The sequence below is a fragment of the Nanorana parkeri genome, unplaced genomic scaffold (genome assembly GCF_000935625.1).
Source record: "Nanorana parkeri isolate BGI_ZX_2015 unplaced genomic scaffold, ASM93562v1 scaffold683, whole genome shotgun sequence".
NCBI lineage: Eukaryota > Metazoa > Chordata > Amphibia > Anura > Dicroglossidae > Nanorana > Nanorana parkeri.
In genome coordinates, this window is record NW_017306951.1 from 464,087 (window position 1) to 490,942 (window position 26,856).

Sequence of the window (26,856 nt, forward strand, 5' to 3'; positions counted from 1 at the left end):
CCCCACTTGAGAAATTGGGGGTGCCTCTTCATTATGAAGCAGGCTTGTTCCTGGACTGGAATCTGAAAGCCTTGCTTGTGCTTGGATCCTAAGGCCTTGGAAGGATGAAAGGAGTTTTCTTTAATGGAAAAAGTGGAAGCTTTGGCTGCAGGAGTTTTCTGGCTTCTTCCTCTGGGGCAGAGGAAGAATTCTCCATTTGCTGATCTGGATATTAAGGAACGGGGGGTATCAGAGGGATTCTCTGATTGGGTGGGAGAAGGGGCATGCTTACAGCCCCTGTGGCCCATAGCCAGGTTAAGGTCTATCATTTTTCCTCTCTAGATAAAGTCAGAGGAAGGAGTCTTAGACGGTGTGGAGGACCCCCAAAGCAGTAATGAAGTGGACAAGGAACAACATATGGGATCAGCAGTAATGATGTCCCTAGTGGTGTTAGAGCTCCCGCTAGAAGCCTGGTCAGAATGAGTGGCCCCTGAACACCCCATTGTAAAATCCCTGTATGTGTGTGTGCCCCCAGAATATAGTCCATAATAGAAGTCACCAGAACTTTTTCTGGGGTCACTATGTCGCCCAGAAGAAGGGACCCTGCGTGGCCCCGAAACATTGGCTGTTTGACGCATGTGACGATTTAATAGAAAGTGCTTTACTTCTTGCACATATCATCGAGTGCTGGTGACTTCTATTATGGACTGTATCTGACACGCCGCCATCCGTGTTGTCACTTCAAGCACCAACCTCTCATCCAAGGTCTGTACGCTGTATAGAGTGCAGGTGATTTTGTATTATCGATTGCCCCCAGAATATACTCACGGCAGTGGTGAGAGGGTGCATAGTGTCAGTATCTGTAGGCAGGGGTTAACCCAGGGCTTTTTTGTAAGCAGAAGTATAGCAGTAAAGTATATCGGAGCAAAACTCTTGCAGCAGGAAGCATGTGGCTTAGAAGAGTGCACATCAAGAAAGACTAAATGGCGGGCAGATGCACAATACAGGCAGTGTGAAATGACAGTACTGTATAGGAAAAAACTTTAAAATATTGTACCAAAGCAACAAATTTTAACCTATTAAGAGTACTGAGTGGCTGCCTGAGAATCTGGGGGCCACACACATGGTCCAGTGACTGCCCATCGTCTTGTCTGGTGTGGTCCCGGTATGGTCCGCTAAGGCACTGCCAAAGAGATAACCAATCCAAATAGCTGCTATGAGGCACCGCAGTGGCATTAAGCAGCTTAGGGAAACTTGCTGGAAGAATCTTGCGCAAAAGAAGTAGAGAAAAAAATAGTGTAAAAAGGTTTACTTCTCTCAGAGATTAAAAAAAAGGTGTTCAGTTAGACTGAGAGTGAGAGGGGTTACGTAGGGCGGTTCCTGCAGCTTTGGTTGATTTCCCAGTGTCCAATCACCTGAAGTTAGATGCATAACTCAGTGGTCAAAGAATTTAACTCTCTGTGTCATGTGCTGTGATGTATGATCAATAAACTGGAATTTCCCTTCTCCTTCTAGTATTTATCCTACAATTTAAACGACACTCAAAGCTTGGCTCTAATACAAATTGCATACACCCCATACATCTCCCACTAAGAACATTAATACACCTCTAGCTACTAAAGAATACTTTATTGTAAACCTACACCTCCAAAAGTTTATTAGATGTGGAAATACCAACCTCCACCAACAATTCTTTAACCGTAGAATTAAATCCTTTGATTCACTTTACATACAACTCAACCTTCCCATTTCGGAACACTATCGATATCTGCAGCTCTATCATTTCCTTCAGAAGCACCTTATCGGAACAGAGTTTCACATCAACCTCCCCATCTTCCAGTTCCTAAATAATCTCAATCAATGCCCTAAGGGTATATCCTTATTTTATAACATGCTAATCACCTGTATATCCTTCACCAAGACACCTACAATGTTTAAATGAGAACTGGAATTGGTTAGAAATTTCCCTTCAAAGTCTCTGGAATGATACATTTTCAGAAGTGTGGAAAGCAAGCACTGGACCTGTGTTGTTATTCTCTTGGTGTTACTCATCCAACAGTAGTTAAGTGATATAAATTTGTGTGATCTGGCTAACAGCTATACAGCAATCCAAACGATCTCCACAATATCCTTGGCTCTACAGTGAATGCAGAAGATTTAGAATTAAAACGCCACACTAATTAAAATAGTTTAGATACAACTTTATTCCATTAGGGTCAGGGGACATTCAAGTAGAGCAGCCAACGCATTTCAGGGGGCCCAAAACACTTCCCCCCTTTATCAGGGCTTAATGAGAGAAATCATGTATGTGTACTACAGTCCTGCAGCTTGAAAGTTGTATTTAGTTGTGATGAGAGTTCTTCAGGCTTGTCAGCAGCTGATTTGACAACCAGTGCTGTCAATCAAGGAAGCAGTAGGTAGGACTAAGTGTGACCAGGCTTGTAAATCAGCCTGGCTTGTGAAACAGGACTGACAATGCTAATAGCCAGCAATGCTCACTTCAACATTTTTTCATACTACTGTAGTGCAAGCAAACACAGCTTACATAAGACTTCGCAAGTCTGCTTTGTATTCATGAGCAGTGCAGCATTGTTGCCTTACCACCGAAAGATGCATTAAGTGGACTTCACTGGCAGAGACAACAGGTATTTGTTGGACCTTGAAGAGAAAAGTGATGTACTTAAATGCTGCAGCACATAATTTGTTACATGGGAGGCTCTACTTTAAATGTATTTGCCAACAACATGTTTTATTCTTCCTGTTATTTTCTATTGTTTACAATATAATGTACATACAACCTAAAAAGAGAATTGACCAAAAAAGTACACATAATATACTGAAAGTGGCACCTAAACAGCAATAAACAGATTTAGTATGCTAATATGTTTGATAAACTAGTTTAAATAAAGGCTTATATATTTCTCCTAAAATGAATCTGTGCTCCATTTTATTACCAAAATTCTTGTCTAAGAGAACACCCCTTAAGATCTGCTAGGCAGGAAAGCCTCTAACTTTTCATTGCTACTAGGTACATACTGACTCAATATTAAGGTAATGATACAGTATATGTTGTCACACTTTTTCATTGGTTGGACATTTACTTTTAGAGGTTTGAAAATCAGCACGTGCTCATTTTAAGTAAAAAATAGTAAAGCCAGGCATTAAGTAAACACACACCATGAACTGTGAATGCTAACCTATAAATACTGCAGCTAAGCTGGAAGTGTAAAAAAAGAAAAAGAAAAAAAAAAAGGAAGCTCGCTTGCTGTAATACTCACCTGTCCCCCGCAATAATTGCTTTCCACTACAAGATGTACTCAGCCTTCTGGGCTAAATGAAGTCTAAGGATATACTGTTAGTGCAAAGCACCATCCACTGAGAGGGTATCGCAAAAGTGTCCTGCACACATAGTTTATTAATGCAGACAAGAGCACACCCTCCTTTTGCCTCATCGAAGACAGCCCAATGCCAGGAAAAGATTTATTTGGAAAGAAGATCTGGTGAATTGTGTGACTGAAGACCGAACTGCAGACATCTAGAAAAAGTATGTATGAAAGGAAAACGTATACAAGCCCAGAAAACCTGGAGCTGGGTTTAAAGACCACCCAGTTTACCTTTTGTTATTAATGAAAACAATTTTGTAGTGGCTTTCAATGAGGCTACAATGTTTGCCACTCATTCTCTACTTTGTAAACTTCAACCCTAAGAATTATGTCTTATGCAAGAAATGCTGACTGTAGAAAACAGTGGAGAGTATAATGTGCTGTGATGTACCCAAAAGCCAGCATCCAGTTGCCTGTGTCCTTTTATGCATTTTCATACTGGATATTCACGTTGAATGTTCTTCTTTGGTCCTGGATATGGATTTGTAAAAAAAATGTAATTGACATAAATGGCTTTTACATGGTATGTACTCACAGGGAATCTTGTTGATCTGGTTCATAAGCTCCTGTTGGATCTTTCTGAAAGTGTCTGCACTCTTGTCTCCAGGGCTAGCCACTGCAGTTGAGTTCTCCTGGGAGACAATAGGTGGCTCTGTGCTAGGCTCCATCGTGTGAGCTTCAGGAGGCTCTGCCTTCTTCTTAAACAGACTGAAATGCATGGTGGCTGCAGGAAAAAAAAAGCACCTATTAATGTTCAGTGCACATATTTTAGGCATAGCTTAGGTGACTATAATTGGTTTAAATTAATCTATAACAAGCATACTTACTATCTAAGTAAATAATTCTCTGTTTTTTCATGTTGAACACAACATACATTTAAAATGCAGATGATCTACCCAAAATTTTCTTATTTACATGGGCTTTTAGAATGTCAAACATTTTCGTTATATTGGTGTGAAAATGTACACTGTACCACATGTTCATAGAAAAAGGTATCAAGCCTTGGTAAGATCCACTGACCTATACTAAATTAGAAGATCTCTTTCTTGCTGCTTTCATAAGGTTGTTTCTTCTATGAGTCATGGTTTTCAGCCCCGAGATAAACCTTCAGGTTACTAATACATGAATCCCCTCAACCAGGAATAAAGTAGTGTATCGGTGTCTAAGAAGATGCTACTTGAGAGATGTTTATATAATTATGTGTGGGTGTAATAGACAATAATGACTTTGCAGAGTGGACATAATGGAAAATATTGGCATATCATTTTGTTTTCCCTACCATCTGTATTAGCTCACATAACCATGGACATGCTGTATGGCTTTTATGTAAACAACTATTTTATATTGCTGGAAATATAACATTCACAATATTGAAACTTTTTTTTTGGCTTTGCTGGGTCACGGGAGTATATTTACTAATATTTACTATTTACTCAAACAATTCACCCCACCCAGCTACCTCCTCATGTATCACTTGTCCCTCCCTTTTAAATTGTAAGCCCTCAGGGGCAGAGCCCTCCTTACCATCTTGTCTTGAATTGTATTATGATTGTAATGTCTGCATTATGATTGTAATGTCTGCCTTATATTGTAAAGCGCTGCGCAAACTGTTGGCATTATATAAATCCTGTATAATAATAACAATAATAATAATATTAATTATAATGTACTTGTGTGATTCAAAGAGTGATGCTACTGACAGCACAGAGCTGCTTCACAGCCAGGAAGGATCCTGATAATATTGTCAGGATCCACCCTGGCTGCCTAACCGACAGCTGGCTCTGGCTCTAGAGAGGCTGGCTTGTGATTGCCCCCCTCCTCTGTCTGCCCATCCAGTGAGAGCTGGAGGAACAGAGAGGGATATCCATGGGGAGCGGTGACTGACAGTCACTACTCTCTACAGGAAGAATAGACTGTGAGCTGAGCAGTCAGCAGTTATCTGATCGCTCATCTTTCGCATATAACGAGACGCCATGGGATAGCTGAGTTGTCCCTCACCAGCTGTAAAGCTATGGAAACAGTATATTTTACTCTCCTTGCACTTCACTACTTTGAATATTGTGGGTTATGTCTAAAAGTGTTTACCAATGGACATTGACTTCTACACTTGTGCCTTTCTTAGGCACATAACAAAACATCAGAATAAGCACTTTGTACCTATATGGCTCTCTCATATGGCTACATGAGAGAGATATTACATCAGACAAAACCAATCCTTTTAGTATTTCTCTCATTAGTGGAATGTCTCCTACGTATACACTGTTCGTGGCAGTTAGCAGATGTTTTGTTGGAGTTGTCATATCACTGTTTCCTCTCCTGCAGGGACTAAATGTGAACACTATGGATGATTAGTGGATCTAAAAGTCTGGCTGCCCAGCTTATCCAGAGTAGGGCCAGGAGAAAGCCCGAAGGTTTTCCTTGCTGAATAGCATGCATGTTATTGAACATGTATGGAGAAAAACCCATCCTTTAAAACTAAGTAAAGGAAATTACCAAGATGCAATACTGACGAAAATAAATAGCAATAGTAGATCTAAATACCATTTTCTGATAGGATTTCAAAATAATTAGCTAGATGTGACAATTGAACTTTAGTAGCAGGGAAATCACATGTTTTCATAAATTTTGCAAGATAACAAAATCAGTAGAAATGTTGTCAACCCTTCTTCCTGCCTGCAATAAGGACATCACAAACTGCTTGATAGATAGCCTTTGGGCTTTATATTACAGCCTTCTCATCAGAATTAAACATCAGGGAAAATGAATCATCAGACAAGGCAATGATTTTCCAATCATCCAGCATCCAATACTTCTATTCACAAAGCACAAGCTGCAGGAGGGCCAGAGCAATCATCAGTAGCAGTCTGACTTAAGCCCCATGCAAAATACACACAAAATTGTATATCTTGCAGCTACACACTAAATTACTTCTAATCATTCCTACGGTATATTGCGGAGCTGAATACATCAGATGCATCAATTTCCAAGAAATGCATTGTGTGCTGCTCCCTTTTTAGTCAGCTGAAAATGAAGAAGATACATTTGTTTCCTACATGTGGCCCACTAGCGTATCACTATCAGAACCCTCAAAAATTGAGAACACTATCCATATAATTAAAACCTTAACAGACAAGTATTACAAATAGAACATTTACTATAACACACGCATATATAAATATATATATTTACACACATACATACACACACGTATATATATATATATCTATATCTATATATGCATATATATCTATATATATATGCATATATATCTATATATATGCATATATAGATATAGATCTAGATCTATATATATATATACATACATACATAAATACATACATACAATATTTACTATTTAACCTGTTTAATGCAATCACTAATATGTAAATGTTCAGATAAATATTCAATGCAAAAGGACAAGGATGGTTAACATCTGCAATAAAATCAACCCAAGGGGAGATTTAAAAGAAGTTCAAAATGATTTTTAAAATGCAACACACGGTCTCCATCTGTTTGATAATACAGAGTATTGCTCTTCTTTAATGAGTGTATATTGATTTTTTTGGGAGAGTGAAATCCTATCAAGTCAGAATATTGACTAAGTAAACAAGAAGAAAGGGGGGGACATGTGGGGAAACAGAACAAGAAACCCTACTTAATTGTTCCTTTTGTAATCAAGATAACATGCACGAACCTTCCCATAACTGCATGTTTTACACTAGGAGAGGTTCAGCAACGTGAAGAACAGAAGATATTTACATGTCCACAAGCACAGCAGGCATTGGCAGCTGACTGTACTTAAGCTGGGTTCATACCTAAAATATATGTGTTATTTATGCTACATACGTATTTCGAGTATATGTTAACATATACCCAAAATGTGACATAATTATTCAATACTTGCACAACAGAGCACATTTGTGTGAATGATGCTATTATATCCATAATCTTTCTGCATAAGATGTGATAAATGTGAAAAAAAAAGGATTGATCATTCAGGTTTAATAAAAACCTTATCCAAATACAATTCTGTTCGCTAAGATAAGTTAGTGTCAAAAGATACCTGCCAGCTCCAGCCCCCTTCAAACTCAATAGGCATACACATTCAGGTGACTTGAACCCCGTGGCCACAGGCCTCTACTAATTGTCGGCTTATCCTTGCATGTCAGAATCCTATTTAATGTCTATGCCTCCAGAAAGGAAACTTTGCTGCCGGAAATATGCATGCCTTCATTGCTGATCCGTCCCTCTGAAAATGCCTTGCTGTTATTATGAACTGGCTTCATTATACAATAAACTCTCTGTTATCTGGTATTCAATTAACCAGAACTCTCATCTAACCGAAAAAAAAGTCCCTGTGTACTCACTGTTCTACTGATCTGCAGTATGTATTATCCTGGAAATGATTGTGTGCCTATTTGTCTTAATTTGTTTTATGTGTGTCTATTTGTCTTAAAGGAGAACTATGGGGTTAAGGCTTTTCCCAATAGTTCTCCTTAGGGTAACGGGAGGACACAAACTAGCGTCCTCCCGTCACCCTAGGCTCAGTATACCGCGAGCTGTAGAGATTTAATTTGTCACTAAATATTGGAGTTTAATCAGGAGTTGCGCTAATATTGCACAACATAAAAATTTGCAACTACCACCATTTTATTCTATAGGATCTTGGCATTCATAAAATATATAATGTTGGGGGGTTTTAAGTAATTTTCAGGCCTAAAATGTGGAATATAACATGGGTACAAAAAATGAAAAAAAAGGCCTCAGTCATGAAGGGGTTAATTACTGCATTTCAATATTAATATGAAGTCAATGCAGAGTATATGATATAGTATGGGGTATGGCATTAGTTAGACCTATTTTTAATAGTAACTCACAAGCAACCAGAAACTATATTTATCCAGAATCTACCAATCCCCACGGATGCCGGATAACGGGGAGTTTAGTGTGTTATAAATCATTGACATGAAAAATTAAGCAGATCGGCTCTTACGAATTCAATCCAGACTGATATTCTGTATACATAATTAAGGCCGTAGCCAGGGACAGCTAGGCAACCATTGTTTTAAAAAGAAAATCAGCAAAATGTGTGACTGCTGCATAATAAATGGTTCTCCAAAGGCAAATATGAGGCCTAAGATGAGAGAGACCTGAAAACCTTGTTTTACTGTAGGCAAGAAATCAGAGTTGTGTTTTTGCAATAGCTGTCTCTAAGGGATTTGCAGGGCAAAACAGATCACTTAAATGCCAGCCCATCAGCTGCACATAGACACCTTCACTCCCCTGCCCTTTCATTCAGCTGCAATGAGCAAAGAAAGGTAGCTCTGAATAACCTCCACGTCCCTAATAACTCTCTCCCTGGCCCCAGCTGACAATCTGGAAGCCTGAGCAGCCAATCTCCAAGCAAAACTGCTGTCACGTTTGTGGGATAGATTACAAGCCATTACAGTTAGAGGAGCACAATGTCTAAGGGACAACCTATGCAGAAGTCCTTTAAAGATCCACTGTTCAATTGCAGGGTGGACAAACACCCATGTGAACAGGGCCGAACTGAGATAAAAAATAGGAGTGTGAATTTTAGACCGAGCAGCCCCATCATATGACTCCTGAAGGCCTCGCCCCATTGAAATACAGGGGCAGAGCCAAACACGGATGCGCAGTTGAGGGGCGCAGCTAACTGCTGGTAAGTACAGGATGGCTACAGCCGACACACAAGCCTTGCTATAACCAGCATACAAAGCCTATCAGGTGAGTGCGGACCTTTTCTGTTAATAAACATGGAGCACTGAGAAGCACGGAGCACTACAACTTCACATATGGACATTTTTTACTTTTATTATGAAACTTTACACTTGTTAGATTGTTGTTTATATGATTAATTTGGTTATAAGATATTTATTTCTATACACATGCAACTTGTGTACATCACGGGTTTGTACATTTGCTGAGATTGTATTTTCTTGTAGATATTTATCACTTTATTATATCCCACACTTGAGTGTAGGGGTTTCTAAGGGGTCTATTCACAAAGCTGCCGAGGGCAGCCGAGTGAATGACCGATCAGAAGTGAAGTGAGCCGAACACTGTTCGGCTATTCACTTCAGGCTGGTACGGCTGAATTCAGCCGTACATCGGCTGAAATCCGCCGTACATCGGCTTGCTTCGTGTGGCTTCGGATCAGCCGAACATGCTCAGCATGTTCGGCTGATCCGAAGCCACACGAAGCAAGCCGATGTACGGCGGATTTCAGCCGATGTACGGCTGATTTCAGCCGATGTACGGCTGATTTCAGCCGATGTACGGCTGATTTCAGCCGATGTACGGCTGATTTCAGCCGATGTACGGCTGATTTCAGCCGATGTACGGCTGATTTCAGCCGATGTACGGCTGATTTCAGCCGATGTACGGCTGATTTCAGCCGATGTACGGCTGATTTCAGCCGATGTACGGCTGATTTCAGCCGATGTACGGCTGATTTCAGCCGATGTACGGCTGATTTCAGCCGATGTACGGCTGATTTCAGCCGATGTACGGCTGATTTCAGCCGATGTACGGCTGATTTCAGCCGATGTACGGCTGATTTCAGCCGATGTACGGCTGATTTCAGCCGATGTACGGCTGATTTCAGCCGATGTACGGCTGATTTCAGCCGATGTACGGCTGATTTCAGCCGATGTACGGCTGATTTCAGCCGATGTACGGCTGATTTCAGCCGATGTACGGCTGATTTCAGCCGATGTACGGCTGATTTCAGCCGATGTACGGCTGATTTCAGCCGATGTACGGCTGATTTCAGCCGATGTACGGCTGATTTCAGCCGATGTACGGCTGATTTCAGCCGATGTACGGCTGATTTCAGCCGATGTACGGCTGATTTCAGCCGATGTACGGCTGATTTCAGCCGATGTACGGCTGATTTCAGCCGATGTACGGCTGATTTCAGCCGATGTACGGCTGATTTCAGCCGATGTACGGCTGATTTCAGCCGATGTACGGCTGATTTCAGCCGATGTACGGCTGATTTCAGCCGATGTACGGCTGATTTCAGCCGATGTACGGCTGATTTCAGCCGATGTACGGCTGATTTCAGCCGATGTACGGCTGATTTCAGCCGATGTACGGCTGATTTCAGCCGATGTACGGCTGATTTCAGCCGATGTACGGCTGATTTCAGCCGATGTACGGCTGAATTCAGCCGTACCAGCCTGAAGTGAATAGCCGAACAGTGTTCGGCTCACTTCACTTCTGATCGGTCATTCACTCGGCTGCCCTCGGCAGCTTTGTGAATAGACCCCTAAGAAAACTGCATCAAAGACACTATTTTTTAGATTCGTATCACATTGAACAGATGTATCAGATCAAGTGTTGGTGTCAAAGGATAGGAGGATCAGACTAAAAATGAACTGCAATTTAGGATACAAAAACACATCTTCAATATCAGATTAGTTTTTTTTTTTTAAACAGATATCAGTATTTTAATATTTTTGTGTGGCACATCAGTGTAATTCTCAGGAACTCAGTATTGTGTAGTTGTTTTGACCACATTAAAAGAATTAGAAGAGGAGGTCATATCTATGAGGATCTTTTGCCGCAGGAAGACAGATGGATTTTCTTGCTTGACTCAGTGGCACCATCTGGTATAAACAAAGAACTAAATTTTACAGGATTCCCTGAGTGATATGGTCTTAAATTATTCATTGGTGTTTGTGACACCTCTTTCTTCCCCGATCATGTGTAGCACTTTGCGTTACTGGTGGGGGGTTAGATGATTTTTGTATTTCATTTCACAGTGTAATGTATGATCAGTATATTTTTTACATTAAACTACAAAATATAAGCATGACACCCATGAGATCTAGTAAATACAAAGTCACACATTGCTTCAGTTTACAAATTAGGCTCCATTTGGCAATTCAGTGAATAATGTAGCCTGAATTATCACTAGGCATTGTGCATTCTGTACCATCAAGGTATTGAAATAACATCAAAGCTAAACCAGTTCACTAAAAGAAGTATAACATAAGTGAAGAAAATAATAAAAGGGGAAGGAGGGGGTGTTGAAGAAAAAATTCAGGTCATCCCAAATAATAAACCCTAGGGGTAGGTGAGGATATAAGGCAGTGGTTCTCAACCTGCGGGTCACGACCCAAAAGTGGGTCGCAACCCACAGTTGAGGGGGTCCCCACGTGCCTTGTGCTGCTCTAGGTAAGAGGCTCCTCAGCCTCCTCCAAGCGCAGCTGTGTCAGTACTCCTAGATGGTGCTGCAGCAGCAGCGACTGGAGAGGGTCAGAGAGAGGGGAGCAGGCAGGAGTGAGGGGAGGTGAGTGCTTGATCACCACAGAACTCACACTGGGCACCACAGAGCACACACTGGACGCCACCAGAGAGTCCCATAAGCCACCTGAGAGCCCGCATAGCCTCCTGAGAGCCCACACAGATACTAGTTCTGGTGCAATCTGTTTGTGTACCATAAATAAGGTTTTTAAAAAAAGGATAGTAGTTATTTTATTATGGCAATATTTTGGGTTCAGAAAAATGGGAGAACCCATTATGTAATTTAGAAACTGAATTACTTGTTGGAGTACATTGGAGGTGACAAGATACTCTTTAAGGTGACATTAGGGGTCTATTAGACCCCTAATGTCACCTTTGCACTCCAAAGAAGCTGATCAAGCAGAGAATGATAGCTGAGGAGCTGGAAGTCATGCAATCAGCATTGCTACCAGCTTAATTCATCAGGGAGGACATCAGCGAATGGATATTCGCTAGTTTCTCTTTCCTCGCTACCTGCCGACACCCATGAAGCCATTCCGGGGTCCGGCAGTGGAGCTCGGAAGCAAGGCGGGCGGTTTTGGGCGAGGGGGCTCTGTTTATCAGGTCCTGGAAGTGATCTAGCGGCTTTTCAGCACACAAAATCGCTTCCAGCGTAAGCCAACAGTTGGCTTTACACAGGTTTCCAGGCTGTAGCCACCAGGAGTCTGTTTACAGGAGCCTGCAGTCAGTGCCGTAAGGCAATCAGAATGGTGGGGATGATGGAGTAAAAAGCTCCCACTAGTGATGCTATTCCTGCAAACTGGCACAACACAATAAAACTCAATAAGAAGCCACATGCAGCACTGTAAGTCAAAATGAAAATAGACACAAGTTGCAGATGCTAAATAAGAACAAATACAACATCCTTTTGTATCTGAAAGATGTCTGCCAGAACTCAACGAGTACCACTCAGCTTTCCTCTGCTCTTCATAGTCGGATACTTTGCAAATACACATTAATAATGTTGTGTAGAGTATGCTAACAACCTAATTTGCATCTAAGTTTTTTGCAAATTTGCTGAATAAATGTCTCGTGGTACCTTTATAAGCAAACACTTCTATAGAGTTACATGAGCAGCCCAAACACTCATTCCCACATCTTTGGGCAAACCATAAACCGACCTTTCACGCTGCACAGGGCAACATATCCCATGAGAATGAGGTCTAAGCTGCATTCTGAACTTGGACATGAACTATACAAAATGTTAATATGTTTGCATAAGGGAACTTTGCCTCATCATGCCAGAAAAAAGGTGACGGGGAAAAAAGTATCTTCCAAGGGTCTGAATGTTCCTAACTAACAGGTGTGGCAGTGTGTGGCAATGCCACTGTGTAATCTCAATTTCTGAGTACATATTTTGAGAGTGTCCAGGTGTGCGTAGCCTTTAAAATAAAGGTGTTGGGAAGGGTTCAGGGCTCCACCTGGGAGACAGGAAAACTCCACTCAGGAGTCAGAGTGGAGTCCAGTGCAGCAGGGAGCTGCAGGTTGCAAAAACAAGTGTGCGGGATAGCACAAGACTGAGACTGCCTGGAGGAACAGGCAGTGGTCTGAGTCTGAGGCCGGAGCAGTGGTGCTGCAAATGCAGAGTCATGAGGCTGGATGTGCATGTGTTGCCAAGGGATGCTAAAGAACCCCTGCATGGGTAATTGCATTGTTTTTGTGAACTTTAATTTAATAAAAGTGGGCAAGGAAGCCCTTAAATGAAGATTTCAGCGAGTGGATGCGTCCTTAATGCTCTACTGTTTGGAGCTAATTCTCACACAGGGTTATTCACAAAAGGGTGAGGAGTTTGGAGAAGGCAGGAGAAGTGAACAATCTAGGCCAAAATAGCTGATTTGAAAAATTCTCCAATTCAGCTCACTTTCCCATTCAGCTATGTTGTCCTAGATTGTTCATCTCTGCTTTCTTCACCCTTTTGTGAATAACCCTGTAAATAAGGGCATCTTAAAAAAGTTTAGTGAGATGAAATAGTGCATGACTAAGCTTAAGCCATATTTATCTGCAAAACTGCTTATTCTTTGCATAACCTTGCAAAACAGCAAAACAGATTTTGGCAAAGCTATCCAGCAGCCTAGAACAAAAAAAGTTTCATGGGTGACATGCTGACCCATTGTTTCACCAAAATTTCAAATCCCTTTTGTACGCATGTGTAGCGCTCACCCCCGAAGGAGCCGCTGAATATTGAACTAGGTTCTCCTACCTGTTGGTTCCAACTACCGGTCCCCTTTGATCAGCAACAGCACACCGACACTCACGGACAGAACGGCTCGAGTCTTAGGGTCTTTTTAGGGTATTTATTTGCAACATCAATAGGAGAGAGAGGGTTTAGGGTCTGTAGGGTGTCCTTGGAATCTTCTGAGGACAGCTTTCCCCCCTAGCAACCGCTAAGGCTGAAATCACTGTGATCTGGTCCCAGAGACTAATAGTAGTAGTAGTACTGTGAACAGATACCTGGAATAGGGTGTGGGATCTCCCTTGTGGGTCCCAGACGGACGCTCTCATCAGCTCCTCTGCGGTACCCCTCAACAAGCGGACTCCTCCCCGACCCAGCTTCCATCAGGTATTTTCCTTAGCAACAGGATCTGGAATCTCTGTGCCCTCAGCATCTGCAACTGCCAAGGAGCACTCCAGTTTAGTGGTAGTATCTTCTTAGAACAAGGTACCCATCACCTGCCACGTGTATGGGCCCAGCAAAGTATCAGTGTATCCTAGGCCTCTAGGTCCCTCAGCACCTGCCATGTGCTGAGGCCCAGGCCAGTTTCCTGCATCACACACAGTCCTCCTAGGGCGAGGCCCTTAGGGGGAAGAGAGCTCTCCACAGTGTCCCCAGACCTTTTATTACCTGCCCTCAACCATGCCTCTGAGTCATCCTACTCAGGGATTGGCTAGGGCCAGGTGCATAGTCATAACCTGAGGGTGGATCCTCCCTCACTGTATACCAAGGCTCCCTTTTCCTCAGCAACAGGAGGAGCAATCGATCCAGCAGATTCAGGGACACCTATAGAATGCAGAGCTCTGTATAATCAGTATCTAGACTGGTTACAGTCCAGGTATCTCTAAATTGAATAGCGACATTTTAGAGGGCGCTACACATGCATGATGAAACAATATGGAGCATATACTATATTTCAGAATAAGAATATTATACACTACTATGTATACCTGTTCTGTCTGAGATATTAAATCCTTTCATAGCGTGAATGCTTCACCAAATTACAAACATGTTTATGTTAACTATTATATTGCCAATAAGACCTAAATACAAAAAAAAGGGTCTTATATTGTAGTATCTCATTAGCAAGATCTAATTAAAACACAGCCTGTCTATATCTAGAAGATCCCAAAGCAACCTCTTACTTTTAATGAACCAAAAAGCATTTTACGGTTATGCTCCACGCAATGGCAGTTCCAGGTTTTTAAATTCCTGCATGGGTCCCAAACTTATTATATGCACACCATCTAGCAAAAAATACATTTTTGGATAAAAACGAGGTGTGGATGAGGTACCGCTAATCACAGCAGACAAACTCAAGACACCAAACAGTCTTCAAACAATCCCATTGTTCTCCATTTTAAACTAAAAAGGTACACACTATGGCTGAATCAGCTAATCGATTTAAGCGACAATAATCCATAATGAGAATCCATTATAAAAGAAGAAGGAAAAAAGGTAGGAAAAAAATATAATTTTTGGTTTCAGCCTGGCAAATTCTGCTGCAGGAGGTGTGTTGTGGTGCCATTCATTTCAATGCAATTCGCCGGCACCAGAACGTGTGCTACTGCAATGCCGTGCATTCCAGTGTGGTGCAATTGCAAATAATTGTGCATGCAGTTTTATTCTGAAGTAAAATGTACATTTGTGTATTTTATTTTAAATAAAAGATGGTATTTAACTTTTTTATCCGATTAATGGAAAAAAATATCGGCCAACTAAGCGATTATGAAAATAATCGTTAGTTGCAGCCTTAGTACATACAGATGTTAGAGAATGATTATATGATCTGGTCCTTCATAGTTATTATGTCTGTAGGTCTGGGCTGGACAAACCCCAGGAGCCAGGTAGCCACTGCTTCTTAAAATTACAGCTAGCACCTAACTTATGGGTTTTTCTCTTTTTCCCAATAAATACAATTCTTCCATTGGACAGATTGGCTCCTGAATTCCATATTAATTTGTCCACCCCTGCTGTAGGTCTTCTCTAACACCAATAGCCCAGGGCCTTCTGTGCACAGAGATAAACAGTCAGTATAGATTTTTCTCCAATGGCTTGCTACTGTTTTCTCCCCCAAGATAGGCTAGCACAACAGAATGTTCTCTCATCCATATTAAAAGGGTGAATATTTAATTTGCCCTTTTCTGGGTTATACACAGTTAATGTCTGAGCAAGCAAAATTGTGTTTGTAAATTGTTTCTGTCTTTGCTTGTTTACTTTGCAAATCCCCGCCCACCCCCCACAAGGTTGTCTCATGATCCTTACTATCATGATTAGTTTTGTAATTTTGTAAACGTGCATGAATTTGGCTTATGCTCTGCCATCCCCCCTTTAGTTTCACATATAACCTTTTGTTTTAACAATAAACCTTTGAATATAGAGTGAATACACAATTTGGTGTGACTCTTTATTCCCAAGTACTTGTCTGAAGCTGGCAGGATCGAATCCCGGGAAACCTTAACGAGATAAGTCCTACCTGGAGGTGTGAGTTCAAGCCCCATTAACGGTTCAAGTCCCTTCTGAGTCGCTTTCCTGAGGAACCCTAAAACATATCTACAGCAAAAAATTATGCATGTTCATCTAATGCAAACGTGGCAGCCAATCACGGCAGGCTTTGTATTAATGAATACAAAGCCTGTATTAATGAATACAAAGCCTGCCGTGATTGGCTCAGTGCTGAGCTAATCATAGCAGGCTTTGTATTAATGAATACAAAGCCTGCCGTGATAGGCTCAGTGTGGTACATTGTATGTAGCTGAAGGATGGAACCCGGAAGATGGAGGACACTGAGGGGATCGTGGACAAGGTAAGAGACTGTAATCCTGAGTGTGGCTCGGGGTTACCGCTTATGGGACTAAAAATTAACCCCGAGCCACACTCGGGAATACCGCCATGGAGGTTAGTGGGTGCATTTAAACATTATTTTGGGCTATACTCGTCTTATATGACGAGTATAGCCAAAAAACCTATACTTTAACACAAAAAGTGAGGGGTCGTCTTATACGCCGAGTCATCTTATACGCCGGCAAATACGGTATATCTCCTTACCTTTTTACCTTTTACTTGCACTTTCCTCCAAAACTGAAGTTTTTCCTGCTATGTAATGTTAAAGAGGGGGCTATGGAATTAAAGTTCACTATAATTAACCCTGTCTATACTGTGCTGACAGATTTCATTATCAATTGTAAACTAGATTTGAACACTGTCTGTCCTAACAAATGGTTGAAAATCTTATGGATGTGCTCTGCATGTTATGTCAATGAGGGGAAACGCCTTCCGTCCCCTTCCACTTTCACTTATAAATTGTTCAGAATAGCTTGCAGTTTGCCAAAAACCTGCTCCAATAAACAGGTAGAAATGTAAGAAGTTTAAAAATATATATTTTAGGTAATTTGTGTGAATGGGAACACATAACAATCATATAGTGGAGTTTTTATCAAATTTGACTGCAAACGTGTAAATACAATTTAATAAATTAATGTAAAGTAACAGAGGATATTAAACACCAAGTAAAATAAAGCTGTGACCGAAATGCTTCACAAAACAAACTTATTTTACCATGCATTTTTATCAGTGGTAACTGGATTAGAAGTCAATTTTCAAATAAAAATTTTGAGCCTGTTTTTCTTTGCTTAATGAAATACAATAATTCCTATAATTTAGTACAAATTCGACTCCAGTCTATGATCCTATTCTCCATACTTTGTATTTTCTACAATATAAACAAAAGATACTTCAGCACTGTTTCAAGGCAGCACGCCGCGGTCAGAAGCAAAAAGCATGATTGATGATTTGATCAATCAGGCTAATGTTCCAAAATAAACAGTTGATTAATATGCACAGCTGCAGAGTGTAAAGAGGCTACTTGTATCCAGTGTGGCATATCATAAGTTTCTTGCCCTACATAGTAATATTAACAACTTAGAGCAAATCCAGTCCACAAGCCTCTCATAATGCATGCACATTGCAAGGAACAAGGTAATAAAGAGTGTAAATAAAACTCCCCCTATTCATTCAGATCTATGCAGTTTGACTCTACAAATGAGGATATAATGCTCACACTAGATTACTACTTAAAATATAGAAAAGGAAAACTAAAAACAAAACATGAAACCCATTAGGTGTACGGTGAAATGGACACGTCAAATTAGTTGGCTCTGCAAAGGGGTACTCCAGTAGCAAAGTCAAGCATTGCCCCTCAAAAGCTCATAGAAGTGACAGTTCCACCAAGCTTTTTTCCAAACCCGATAAAGGAATTTTAGCCACAATTTCCCAAGCCATAAATAACTACAAATGTGCTTTATCAAGCAGCATACATAAAAAGTGGCAGCATTTTTTCCAACCTAATCAAATTTAAGTGGAAAACCAATGTCCAGGGGTTATAGCTCAGGTATTAGGTTACTTCTCACAGACTACCTGCTTAGTTATTTATATAATGGAGTGGTCTGCCTGCAAATACCTATAACAGTCTAAATACTGCACTTAACATGCTAAGCTAGCCTTAAAATAGTATAGAACTGTTCTGAAGCATTATCAGAGCTATTGATAATAGCAGTGAAAAGGGCAGCAACACTGCCGATTAGATTCCAGTTTACAGCAGAAAGTGAAAGATATTTTTTGTTAGTTTGTATAGGCTATTGCATATTTTATTTTAGAAGTATTCTGTTTGGCTAAATAAGCCCATACATTTGAACAAAATATATATATGTACATTGAGTTGTAAAACAGAATCAAGTCAGAATTGATTTTCTGTCCATCAAAAACCACTTCTCAGCGCGGCAATTGTCCAAGTTGAGGTGTCACACATTCTGTCTAGATGGGCAGGACTACAATGTAGAAAGCAAGTCATTTTCCTTTCAGTAGATGTAACTATAAATGGTCTCAGGCTTTCTTAATTCTAAAAAACAGCTTTACACCCAAAAATGTACTATTCAAGTGACTCTGTCACATCACCCCAAGAGTTACAAAGCTGTCAGAATTGACATAGTGAACTAGACTGGATACGGGATGACATCAGGCAGAGCAAACACTGGGATGTAAATGATTGCATACACAAGGTTTCAATCTATTAGTGCAATGAGATGGAACATCTGAGGCCAGCGGCTAAAATGCTACTGCAATCTAAGTAATTGGGTTTCATCATTGGGGACTCTGGCATAACTACACCAATAACTGATGAGATTTTTTCAATAAAAAGATTAGTGCACTTTAACCCTTTCACTGCCAGGCCCTAAGCTCCACTTTTAACCTCAGCTGGCCAGACCATTTTTGCAACTTTTCACCTTTTTTAAAAAACTTTCAACTGCAGCTTTCAGATTTTGTAAAACGCCCCCAAACCATATATTTCCTGAAAGCAATTTTAAAAGCAAGCAAACAAAATATCAAGCACTGCGATGTGTTCTAACATTGCACCACATTGCATGTGCATTACTTACACCACAATATGGGGCACACTGTTGCACATGTGTATATTATGTGTGTATATTATGTGTGTGTGGGAAGGGTGGAGCTTTATTTCTTTCTTTATTTTTGTTACTATGTACCCAGTTATGAATGAACAGGAGGTGATGTGTAGCACTTCCTGTTCATTCATAACTGGGGACATAGCAAACACTATCTCCTCAGTTAAGAACAAAAACTGGAGTGGCCAGTACTAAACACTCCGATGTTTGTTTTGAAAGGAAGGATCGGCAAATATTTCACATATTTGCTTATAGTCCGCTCAGCATCCTGACACTTCAACTGTCGCTGCTTACCTCCCGCAGTTTACTCCTCCCCACTGGGCAGCAGCAGATGGATCGGCTCTGTGTCTCCTCCGATCCTTGCTGCCCCTGCTGATACAGATGGGGAGAGGAGCGGGGATTGCAAGGGGGACAGACCAGAGCATGCAGCTGGCACCCAGCGGGGAGGAGAGAGCGGCAGAAGGGGGGTGTATGATTTACAATGGATAGCTGTCACCAGCAGCTTATCAGCTGCTGGTGACAGCTACTCATTTACAGACAGCAGTCAGTGGTCACTGAAACTACCATGAGCTTACTGCAGGGTAAATGTAGCCGATGTAAGGCATACTGACTTGGCCAGCTGGGAACAAAACACAGCAGACACACATTTTTGTCCAGTAAGACAAAAGCAGCCACCAATTGTTCAGTAAGAAGTAAGCCATTGCCTTGCCTTTTGCTATAAAAAAAAGCCCTCCAGAGTCTTAAAGAGGGACCAAACTCTGGAGGCTGTTCCCAACTAAAGGCAGTCAGAGGGCAATGGATTAGTCACCTGCACCAAGTGTGGTAATCCTTCAGCTGATCTTTCCCCATTACTGTTTTATCAGGCCTTGCACTGTGTATCTTTTTGGGTGGTCATCTTGGTAGAGGCAGGGCTTGGCTTCCTCATGTCACAGTCTCTACCAATGAGAAAAGTGAGCAGCAAAGTAGTGATATCAAATCTTGTGCCAAATCTTCTTACACTGGTACTGGTACACTGGTATTCAGTCTTAGATCTCACCCTGCAGACATGCAGCTATAATGCCAAAGACACTGTGGGTGTCTAGGCACACTCACATGCCAAGAAGTGCAATGTCATTTTTCAGGAGAAATTAAAGACAAAAATATAAATTTTTCATGGTACTACTAAGGCACAATTAAAATTTCCTAATGTAACCTAAAACTAACAAATCTTCCCTTTTGTATTTTACGTCCATCTGAATACCAGCCTTTACTAGATTGATTCTGAAATATCATCCTCTTCTCTTTCCACATATGGCATAAGCTGTAAATCCCTTCCCCAGGGCCTGAAATTTGTCTGCTTAAGCCAACAGATTTCAGGGTTAGTTCACCCCGTAAGCCACATGTGTCAAACTCAAGACCCAGGGGCCGTATCCGGCACAGCAGGCCATTTCCTAGACTTCTACTTTCAGATCTAGGTATTAAGTTATTACTAAAACCAGTGATAATGGAATGCAGAGGCAATTATGATAAAGATTAGATACATTTACAGAGTCTTACAGACCCTTTGAGGGCAACCATAATGTTGATGCGGCCCTCGATGAAATTGAGTTTGACACCCCTGCCATAAGCAGTGCGTTCCGGTCCGATTCTGGCCAGAGCGTACTACCTCGCATTGTGGCTGGCTCACTCTTTTGCCAGGCAGGCAGCATTTTGATCGCACTGCACCGGACCACACTGCAGGCACAAGGTGCCTTGCGATCCCGTGCGGGTGATCACATTGCGGCTGGAGGGCGTGGCTATGGTGCCATTCACTTCAATGGCACGTGACGCCCCCTCCAGCCCGTCACAAAAGTGAACCGGCCGCAATGCGAGGCAGTGTGTTCCGGCCAGAATCGGACTGGAACGCACTGCTTATGGTGTGAACTAACCCTCAAGGAGAAATTAGGCCCTCATGTTTCGCCTGTGGGGCTCACCTAACCTCGCAAAGTGGCCACTGGCTTGCAGACATCTGCAGAATAGTTCCAGACTGGCTCAGGAACCACAAAACACAGAGTTCTCTAAAATATAGATAGCAAACAAACCTAGCATTTAAAAAAAGTGCCACATGACTACACACTAATTATTTTTTTACACATGTTAACTTTAATGCTTTTTAATCAATACAGGGAGTACATTGATTTGTGTTTTTATTGTTTTGCTATGCCTTGAGTTCAACATAACTTCTAATCAGATTATACAGAATGTGTTTAAAGTTATATTAATTTGTTTGCTACACAAGCATTTATTGGTAACAATTAACCATCTGCATCAAAACTAGTACAAGGCACCTTTCACAGACTGTCAGGTTTTTAACCCTCCATTGGCAGATGAAAAACGGACAACAATGCATCTCTATAGCAGTGTGGATAAAAACTGATGACCATCAGTTTACATCAGGAAACATCAGTGTAATTTCAGGTCCACAATTTGAGATGGATCAGCTCTCCGTTTTGACTGACGAGGACTAATGTAACCTGTTGTAAACTGATTTGTTTACATCAGTTCAGGTCATGTCCGTTTTTTGTTACTGATGTCGTAATGCAGCTTGGCAAGCTCAATGCATGCTGGGGGAAAGCAAAGAATCATGGGAATTTTCTATAATAACCAAAATGGATGCAAACTCAACTGACAACGGATGTGCAAACTGTAAAGTGATTCAGTTTTTTGTATCCGTGAACCTTGACTGAACTGATGACTCTTGTCCGTGACCTAGTATAGCAAAGGTCAAAAGACTGAACTGACTAATGGCAATAACAGCTAATTAGATTCTTCCTGTATATTACAAAAACAATAAACAGAGCATCTATTTGGTTGATGAGATATTTTTCTCTCCAAATAGCTTGATAAAATAAATCAATTGCTGCGATAGGAAAATCACAAAATGCAAGGGTGCCATCAAGTAAACACCCAGTTCACAAATAGCAAAATCAAAGGAGCAATGCAAAGCCTGAAAATACGGTAGAACTGGGAGTCCCATGAAGTGATAAATGATAAGTTCACTTTCATTTTCTTGTTCATTTTCTTCTCTTTCACGTTAAGCTACAATCTAGCTGTATAGCCAAAACTTTTTTGCTTTGTTTTAGATCAGGGGTCTCAAAATCAATTCAATCGGGGGCCACTCGACACATCGATTCATATCTGCAATTAGGGATTCCTGCGTCAGGAACTTGTGTTTCCTGCAGCAGGAATGCCTCATCTGGCGTTTACAAGTGACAGCTGTCATCCATTCAAGTAAATGATCAGGTGACAGCAGCTGCATGTAAATGCCTGCACACCGCATGTAATGGTATGTGATATGATTACATGCGGTTAGAAAACACTCTCCCTGGATGCACAATCGATGCGTCCAGGGAGAATGTTAGGGCCACGAAAAAGGACGTATAGGAGTAGTGGCCCCATGGGATTGTCGCACTTCCAAAACAATAAGACGTATTAAATAAGGTAATTTAATCATAAGCATTGGTTTTATATAAAAGGTCAATTAATTAAAAAAAAAATGTATGTGGTATGTTGTCGGATACGCTGCTGGCTCTTTTTTCTATTTTCAGGTTGCTAGGGGCATAGCTGTATCTGGGCAGAATCAAAGGTAACGATATGACGCTTATCAATGGTTGCGGCTGTCACCGTGCAGAATCCCTGGACAGATGGCATATGGATTGGTCTTCTCGTTTCTGAGGGAAATCAGCTGGCCAATTGTGGTGTCATTAAGTGTATAAAAACTGGCCTTAGTTACTGGGCAGTTCATCTTTACCACACAGTTCAGCAGGAGTAGTCGGATCAGCTTCACCTCTGGATTGCCTGGAATTTGCTTCCCGCCCTCCCGCCCGTATCTTGGGCTTGTCGCGGTCATCCTTTGTTGGGGTAATGTCGCCCACTTTGTGGGTGGACAGGAAGTAGAGGTCTTAAGTGGTTTCATGGACTCTTTGCTCGAGTCTTTTGACTGAGCATTATTGGAATTTTATTACTAGATAATGGCATCCTGAGGGCAGGTTCACACCATTTTCTGGACTATATCAGCACCTGATTTGAAACGCAGTGCATTGAGTTTTGCCGTGTTTTTGCCACGATTTTGCCACGATTTTGCCACGTATGGAATTTTTTAATTTTAATTTTTTTTGTTTAGCTTAAAATGGTCCTACAGGTGCGGTCAAATGCATTGTATATGTTTTTGATGCGTTTTTATCCGTTCCTGTGTATTCCAGACTAGCAAAATAAGACAAGCGGTATTTTTCTGGTCTGGTCTGAAATGGACTGCGCTGGTGTGAAGAGACCAGAAATAACATAGGGATACATTAGGATGCATTTTGGGTCTGGGAACAATCTGGTCTGGTCTGGAGATGATCTGGATGTGGTGTGAATGGGCCCTAAAAGCAGATGAGCAAACACGGGGGGGGGGAATCAGGAACCCATTTTGCAGAATTTGTTCATGTCCGTTTACATCAGATTCCCCATAGACACTCATGGGGTCTGGCAGTTTCAATGTTCTGAAAAGACTGTATGGACACGGATGTCACAGCTGTGACATCTGATCCGTACCGCTGTGATCAGGAGAGGATCTGTGCACGGATTCTCTCCTGATCAGCCCATTTGAAAGGGGCTTAAAGCTGGCCATACAATTATTGTTTTTTTTAATTCCCCCATCAAAGCTAAACAAGGTGGTTGAGGTAATCCCCCCCATTTATTGAATTCTGACAGCAGCAGGTGTGCCGCTGTCAGAATATCCGGACAGGGATTCCAGCTGATTTGCTGCATTCCCTGTTCTGCTAAGAATTTTTGGACTGGCTCCCTTCTACGAAAGTCAATCGAAAAATCGACTTGTCAAACGGAGAGAGGTACTGAACGGGCCATGCACTGCTTGAATTTTTACCATGTCAGCTGGACTCGAGCAGTGTATGCCCAGCTTTGGAAGACATAGCAGGACCTCAGGGTGTAATCTAATACATCGGTCGCCAACCTTTCGGACCTCTTGGACCACTAAGTTCATCATTTTAAATCCCGCGGACCACTAATATGAATTTTCTAAAAACATAAATACATTTGTAAAAAAATAATCAGAGAACTTCCATTTTATTAATATGAAATGCACCTATTTAATATACCAAAATTATAAATGCTTATTTAATTATAACAAAATCGTAAATGCTCAGATCACTGGCTGCCTGTACTGAGAGCCGTGCATTCCTTGTGACAGCTGCTGCTTGAGTCAGTGAGAGACAACCCTGGAACCTCCGTGCCGCTTCAATGGCGGCCCAGCCTGCACGGCATCAGAGGGGCACGGGGGACAATTGCCTCCCTGCCCCCCGGCCCAGTCCACCCCTGATCGAAACAATACTGAAGCGTATGACTCGGCAACGGTTGTATGAGTCAAGCATACGGCTTGCCTCATACAACTTAAGACTAACCGGACGTCACGCTGCGCCTCTCTTGTTTCCCCCTCTCTAGTACAGTTTGTGAATTTAGCGCAATATAAAGGCGAAAATTGTCCTTCAGAATATAAGAATTTCTTAGAATATTATTTTTGTTTTATTATTAATAAAACATAAAAAATGCAAATAATGTCCAGATTTTTCTGCGGACCACCAACATTTTCTCTGTTGGCGACCGCTGATCTAATACACAGCAAAAACTGGTTAATGGGCCCACATACATAATCTCTAGTGTATGCTGTAAAAATGATCTAGGCAACAAACCAAACCAGTAGAATAGACTATAGTCATAATAGAAACAAATGCAGTATCTGTCAAATATCCTAAAAAGGATACATCGATAATTATAGTCCTAAAAGTGTAAGAAATAGGATAGAATTCACACAGAGTAAACCGTGATGGAAATTAATTATTTCTCCAAGGTGAATAGTGACATACAGTACTGCCATTACCAGTTCCTGGACTGAAGTACAAACCTTTCAGTATCAATATTTACAGTATGCAATCTCTAAAACGCAGTGCTGACGCTTTCTGTATTACACTCAAACCAATCCTGCATTAATGTTTAATTGAAGTGCTGAGTATCCAGTCAAGTGTGGTTTTATGCATTACCTCCACATTCTATAAATCCTGTCTACTGAGACTTATTGTATTTCCTGTGAACACATATAGAAATCAGAATCATTCTGCTAAAATTCACAGTGGAGTGAATACAATACAATACAATACAATACAATATAATACAATACAATACTATGCAATACAATACTATACATTACAATGCAATGCAATATAATACAATTCTATACAATACAATACAATACAACTACAAACTCCAGGCTATGCTGCAAAGTCTCTATCTTTCCATCTCTATTACAGAGGCGAGAAATCCCCCCAGCCAAGTAGGACGAAGAGAGGGGTGTCCCCTGGACTTTTCAAAGTCAAATGGGGAATCTCTCGTTCAATACCTATAGGAAGAGTAACCTACAGGAGCAGAAATGCGGCAAAGTCAGCCTGCTCTAGGGTGAGTAGTATATAGACAGGTGTTGGCTGTCCTGCCTGTCATAAAGGTAAAGTACAATGCACAATCATCAGAACCCAGAGGATGGGGAATGCGGAGTCTGCAGTGTGGATCCCAGCCCAATCATGCTCTCCTTCCATTCATTATCATGACAGATAACTCAGCAGTGTCATCGGGGTGTCTTTCGAGTTTTATTATGTAGACAAATGAATAGGACAACAATGACATGAAGCTAGAATGCCTTCGTGGTGTTTAATGCTACTCTTCCATTAGTGATTTATTGGGACCGATCCGCCTTTGGAGAACGGATGGGGGAAGGGGATAGCATGGTGCTGATGCTGCAGAATTTTTGCAGAGCAAAAACTAAAAAAAAAACCGTAGAGATGTTTAAAGGCAGGGCAAAACCGCAGAGCCAGAACACGCCCAGTGTCATTAACCGATTCGGTGCCAAACATCTGCAGTGTGGCCCCACCACCCCAACATTAACACCTTCAACTCCTAGACAGACAGACAGGAAAAACAAAAGTCGGGCGCATTACTGTGATGACAGGTAAAGAGATGACAGCATGCATTTGATTATTGGAGCAGTCGATCGGTCATCAGAGAAGACGGCATATTTGCTGGGCTTTACCTGTATATGGAGTTTCTTGTCCTGCTTGTCTCTCTCTCCCCCGGTTATCTGCAACTCTGTCTGCAGTAGTACAGAGACACGCGTGCTCCTTCCCTCTCCCCTCCCTCTCTCTCCCTTCTCCTAATTCCTATTCCTCACACGTCTCCCTGCATCCTGCTCCCGATTGGTCACTCTCGGCCTCCTAAGATGCTAAACTAGTCCCACTGGGATCAGCAGTGACCCAGATGGTAACAGAAGGAAATCATTCACCTTTACCGATTTTTTTTTTTTTACTCAGTATAAGTGAGTAGTTCTTATATGACTAGCTGTAATGTAAGAGGATTCAATGTATACATAGATGATTTCTCCTTCTCCCTACCTCTCGATTTTACTGTCTCTTCTTCTATAGAGAATATACACTGCCACTGTAGA

The 26,856-nt window shown here is 41.4% G+C and overlaps 1 protein-coding gene across 2 annotated transcripts in view; it reads right to left on the minus strand.

The window, feature by feature from the left end:
* The window catches only part of LOC108792794 (synaptotagmin-2-like), a 50,930-nt gene extending 24,387 nt beyond the window's left edge, over positions 1-26,543 (minus strand). For both annotated transcript variants that reach the window (XM_018563651.1, XM_018563652.1), the window contains exons 1-2: positions 26,446-26,543; positions 3,898-4,086 (exon numbers count right to left, since the gene is read on the minus strand). In XM_018563651.1, coding sequence (XP_018419153.1) covers positions 3,898-4,081 — 184 coding nt within the window. In that variant the 5' untranslated portion in view covers positions 4,082-4,086; positions 26,446-26,543. The remainder of the gene's footprint in view (positions 1-3,897; positions 4,087-26,445) is intronic.
* Positions 26,544-26,856: the final 313 nt, after the last annotated feature.